Raw genomic sequence first — 6,000 nt, 5'->3', positions numbered from 1 at the left:
GACTTCATGTTAAATTACAGAAATTTCTTAACATTTAAACTTCTGGTAAATTTCTGTCCTATAATTTCTATTATTTTACAGTAAATTTCTGTAATTTAACAGCTGCTATTTTACGCCTACCGGGAAAAAAAGTTAAATTAAGGATTTATTTTTTTCTGTGTAGACATTTAGAAGAATGTTTAAAACTCTCATTATGTTTACCCCTTCAGCTTTCTTCAAATTACATTCCTTTGTGATCAACAGAAGAAAGGAAGTTTTAAAGCTTGTGGGTGAGTAAATTGTCAGTACATTTAAATGTGTGTTTAAACAATTGTGATGTTCTTCGACTTTGTTTCTACGGCAAAAAGTAAAGGAGTCTGATTTAAATAAATCTTCCCATTTTAATGAATTGAAACTTCAAACTGACATCAGTGATCTCTTTCCAAATTCATAGTTTGTCCTTTGGGCTTTCCTTTTTAATTATTTTGTTGTGGTCCTAAAATGTGTAATAATTCTCAAATAATATCAGCTACAGAATTCATTTTATCAACCAATTGTTTTATTATAGTAAAAGTGTAGCAACGATGTTTTTTGCTGCTCTGATAAGAACTCACATAGCCACAGATTTAATACAAATTAGTGGTTAACCATTGTAAATTTGTGTTTACAACCATTTCAATTCAACAACACTAAAATATAGCTTTTTGGGGGAGTTTTATTTGTATTAAAACCATCTATCATAATGAAGAGATCACCTTTTAATCTATTTAATCTCATCTTCATGAAGTCTGAAAATGAAATAGAATTAAACCACACACAAATGAAAACAAGACATATTCTAACAGGTTTTATTGATTGAAACGTAATCTTTGGACAACATATTGAAGAATCACACTCAGCATAATGTAGTTATTGTTGCACAAATAATGTCTTTACAAGGAATGAAAATTAAATCACAATATATGACGTTAAATTAAACATATCCATAATCTATTATGGCAATAATACCTCATTATCACCACAGAGCCTTGAAAACCATTACTTAAAAAACGAAGAAACAAAATATAAGTGATTCCCATCCTGACACACATGATCAAGAAGAAACAAACTTTACTTTTTCCAAATGAACATGTCCAGTATTTGCGACAAACATCTGCAGTAAGTGATGGTAAAGAAGCTCCCTTTGATTCCTGGAGTGGGACCAAGATCGTCTCGGTCATGCATTTATTACGGTGTTCTCTAACAGAAGCAGCACAGGCACTTAAACATGGACATTAAACTGTACAGAGTCATGCAGAGATACAGCACGGAGGCCTCGTGGTAACAATCACCTAGAAGCTGCTTGAAGCATGTTTTAAGGATTTCCAGCCAATTTGAAATCTCTCATCATCTACACAACAGCAGAAATAAAAGGGAACCCGCTTTATCATCATACAACTTATATATATATATATATATACAGTTTCATAGAAATATACACATCTCCCCACCCCCCGTGTCTTTTCCGCCATTGATTTTGGCTTGCGTTTTTAACTATCGAGCGTGTCCACGATTTTTGCGGGAGAATGCAAAGCCATCCAGTTTGCATAAACACTATCATTGGCATATCTTGTAAAGACAGGGTTAGTGGCATCGAGTCTGTTGAGCGGTACCGGGCTCTTCTCTGGCCAGTTCGGGTATGACATGCCTAAAAACGAGAACATATCATTTTTTCTGCACTGAGGAAGCATTAAGTCCAGACAGTAAGGCTCTCGAACAAAACTCAAAAGCTCAACGCATTTACATTAAACAGCATAGTAAGCCTGAAATCATTCTTTGGTCCTTTGAGAGTTTTTTTGGTCAATATTCTGCTGCGGTGACATTGTATATTCTGTGACGTCATTGTTGTCTTTGGCTTTTAAACGTACAGTAGATGCTTTTAAATGAAACATAATCCGTTTTCATGTACTCCAAGAAATGCATAGTGACTGCCTTACCGCTGGCCATTTTATTGCTTAGTTATTCCTCGGTTAATGCCTCATTTTTGGGGAGCACTTGCATATTTTGATGATCTTAAAAAAGGAAGAGTTAAATTCAAAAGCCTTACTGCTTTCAGAACTGACTCCATCTACTTTTAAACACTCATTTTCTGTAAAATGTTCAGGATATTACAGAGAGAGCACATCCAGAGCACAGGGGACCTGTTTCAAATGTAAAAGTTTAACTTAAAGTGCTGCCAAACTAATAGAAAATTCACAAATGTGAATCTAAAAACACATTAATTCCTCACTGTGTGTGTTCATATAAAAAACGAATTCATTTTTAAATCAGTAGTAATAATACTTGGATACTAATACATCCATTTAAAATGTTTATTTCTGATAATAAAGTACATCGGAAGCAGGTCCAAATGAAACATCTGATCCCTAGATCCAGACACTACAGAATCTATAAAACGTGAGCAGTATTGGTAAGTCGCTGGCAACCATGCCGTTAGCACAATCACAGCTCTTCCTATGGAAGGCAAAAGATAAACTGATTTTGTTCCTTGTATTAGAATCGAGTAAATGCATGGGAAATTCTACCATAGAGCTTGTTTTCAATCCAAGTGGAGGGGAGGGTTCGAGGGAGAGGGGCGTTACTACAGTCCACTAAGGGTGTGTCCTCTTCAGAGAGAGAGTCGTCATAGAGAAGAGCGTCTGCCGGTGTGGAGGCCGCAAGATCCAGATAGTCCTAATCAAGACAAACACACAGTTATTACAGTGAGGTAGATTCTGGGGTGAGTTTCCCAAACAACGACATAACTCGCAGCTGAACTATCATAGTCTGACACATCATTTGGGAAAAGAACGATGTAGTGATGAGTGTTTTCCAAAACCGTAGTTTCTCTGTCGCAGATTCATCAATTGAACCATGTTAGTTATAACATAAAACGCCCATAATGATGCTCTAAACGGGGTGAACTAACAACTTCTTCAGAGAATAAAACCCATTAATTATATTGTTTTACATGTACACGCATTTAAAAACGTCCAATATCAGGTTTGGTCATGCACTCGTTTTCCATATTAATTGAAATATATATATAAATGACACATGTAGGGCATATATTGCACAAATATTATTGAGAATAGGGCCTATTCCATATTCTATTCTAAAACATAAAACCACTAGTAGGTAGTGCTGTCGCCTCACAGCAAGAAGGTCACTGGGCCTCGGCTGGGTCAGTTGGCGTTTCTGTGTGGAGTTTGCATGTTCTCCCTGCGTTCGCATGGGTTTCCTCCGGGTGCTCCGGTTTCCCCCCACAGTCCAAAAACATGTGGTACAGGTTAATTGAGTAGGCTAAATTGTTGTATGCGTGTGTGAATAAGTGTGTATGTGTTTCCCAGTGATGGGTTGCAGCTGGAAGGGCATCCGCTGCATAAAACAAATGCTGGATGAGTTGGCGGTTAATTCCGCTGTGGCGACCCCAGATTAATAAAGGGACTAAGCCGAAAAGAAAATGAATAAATGAATGAATGATGATTGTAATTTACAGTAGGCTATTTCTTAAGAAATGAAAAACAAATCCTACTTAATAATAATAATAATTATAATTATTTTTATTATTCAGTAGAATATTGTTTATTTATTTTAACATTTTATTTTATAAATTATAAAAGTTTACTTTTACCATCTGACACATTCAAACCACTGAAGAAATGTTCTAACCAACAGGCCTATGTCATATACAGTACAGCTACATTAAATAACTAACAATGAATAAAAACTGTTAACGTGTGCTATATATTCTTGTTTTCACAAGCTTTGTAAATTCCATAAATTCTGCTTTTATATAATAGGTCAATAATAGCTGCATTCAAAATGGCATAATGAGATGACTTCAATGTTTGTTTTTTTAAAAATCATTTCAAGTTTAAATGTTAGAATGTTCTAAAAGAATAGGGGAGATAACTGGAAATAGAACACAACCAGGAACTATGCTTCTAACTACAGATCGAGAGGTGTAGTTGCAAGCGTACAAGATTGCAACGCAGTTTGCGAATGTTAGTTGGAATGATGGTTTTGGGAAACGCCAACTCAACGAACTATGTATGTATTGACGGAACTTGCGACCTCAGTTGGCTAATGATGGTTTTCGGAAACGTACCCCAGTTTAATAAAAAATAAACATTTAGTGATTTACATTACGAATGTTGAGAGTACAAAAACTGTGAACTTAAAGTTACTTAAAGTGAGTAAACCAATTGCCTTAAAAGCAACAAGTTGACTTAAAAATAATGTAAAACTCATTGTAACTTGTAATTGTTAAGTTGACAACTTAAATTTTTACAATAATGCAATTTTACTCACCTTTTTAAATACAGTTAACTGATCGCTTTTTACAGTGTAGTTCTATTTTTTTTGTAAATAAATAAATATAATTGAGTTTTTGTTCAATTTTCTGTTGTTGTGTAATTTAAAATGTACGATAGATTAAATATGGTCGTTAAGTAGTTAAATCCTTTGCACAATAATTATTTTAATTTCACATTATTACTTATTTTAAGCAAATTATCATTATAATAACATAAATAAACAAACATTTATTTAATCTATATTAAAGTTTAAAGGTTTGATATTTTAAAAAGTTTCTTATGCTCTCACGATCATTTATTTAATCAGAAATATAGTGGAATGTTACTGCAATTTAAAAATATATTCTGTTTGAATATTTGGTAACACTTTACTTGAAGAGGGTGATCATAAGACTTTCATAATCATGAAATGACATGTCATGATTCTTGAATATGAATGAGATATTTTGCATGCTTATAAGAAATGTCAACAAGTGTCATTTGCTCAGTTATGTCATTTTAAATGCAAAGATGACGTTGTTTGACATGTCTAAGCTATGACAACTTGAAATTATCAAGACAGCATAGCTTGTCATAAATCTGTCATAAACATGATTGTCAAGAGGCCATTATAATTGTGTCATGAATATAAATTTGTCTTCAGTCACATGATCCTTCAGAAATGTATTTACTCTCACGTTGATAAATAAAAGTAAAATTCTTAAATATAGTAGTTAAATAAAGTCATTTCTTCCAACAACGGCAAAAAAATAAGTCTGTAAACAAATACTATTTAAACATCATTCATATGAAGCTCTTAAATGTGAAGTCAGGTTCAGCTCAGATTGTCATTTCATTCAGAAGGGTTTTGATTTGTGCGGATTAGTAAAAGAGTTGACTGTGTTCTTACTCGGCTTTTCACCATCATCTTCTCCAGTTCTTTGCTGATGTCTGAGAAAGTGGGACGTTTATCTGACTCTTGTTTCCAGCAGCGAAGCATCAGATTGTACCTACATTACAAAAGAGTATTCATTACCTGACACAGAACATCTGAGAGTATCACACCAAAATAAACGATACATTGAGGTCAAATGTAAAACAAAACAAGACTGCATGAGACATGCTAACATGATGCTAACATGCTAAATGTTAAAATGATATATATCCCATGATGACATAGCAACATTCAGCTCTTAATACAATAAATTGAAATGATGCTATGACGACTGTGAAACACACATTTCATCAGTGCAGTTCTCTGGTTTCTCCATCCTGTAGCCGGTCTTCAGAAGGTTGAAAAGCCGTTCAGGGGCAATTCCTGGGTAGGGGTTTCCTCCAAGAGTCACAATCTCCCATAAGAGAACACCAAATGACCAGCTAACACAAGACAAAAAAAGAAAGAGAGATTATAATGTTGTTATAAGTTGAAATGTTATTCGTACATTATGAATATGTACTGTATGGATGTTATGACTAGTTTTATTTAAGATCGTGATAACTTACACATCACTTTGCGTGGTGTAGATGTGATCGAACAAAGACTCTATAGCCATCCATTTGACAGGAATACGACCCTAGAAATTGAGAGCACATTATGACATAATAGTCTAGCAAAAGTTATATATAGAAAATAAATGGCTTTCAAATACAATTTCAAGCACATTCATATTTAAAGAGGTCCTAATATAGTCTTTTAATAAGAGAT

General features: G+C 34.0%; 1 protein-coding gene across 1 annotated transcript in view; it reads right to left on the bottom strand.

Annotated features, from left to right (window-relative positions):
• Positions 1-813: 813 nt before the first annotated feature.
• ret (ret proto-oncogene receptor tyrosine kinase) overlaps positions 814-6,000 on the bottom strand; it is a 51,174-nt gene continuing 45,987 nt past the window's right edge. The window contains exons 16-20 of the mRNA XM_056470733.1: positions 5,799-5,869; positions 5,535-5,672; positions 5,206-5,305; positions 2,544-2,691; positions 814-1,666 (exon numbers count right to left, since the gene is read on the bottom strand). Of these exons, the coding sequence (XP_056326708.1) occupies positions 1,509-1,666; positions 2,544-2,691; positions 5,206-5,305; positions 5,535-5,672; positions 5,799-5,869 (615 nt within the window). The 3' untranslated portion in view covers positions 814-1,508. The remainder of the gene's footprint in view (positions 1,667-2,543; positions 2,692-5,205; positions 5,306-5,534; positions 5,673-5,798; positions 5,870-6,000) is intronic.

This window comes from Danio aesculapii, chromosome 13 (assembly GCF_903798145.1).
Source record: "Danio aesculapii chromosome 13, fDanAes4.1, whole genome shotgun sequence".
Taxonomy (NCBI): domain Eukaryota; kingdom Metazoa; phylum Chordata; class Actinopteri; order Cypriniformes; family Danionidae; genus Danio; species Danio aesculapii.
Note: the sequence above shows the minus strand (reverse complement) of the source record. Positions and strands in the feature narration are given on the sequence as shown.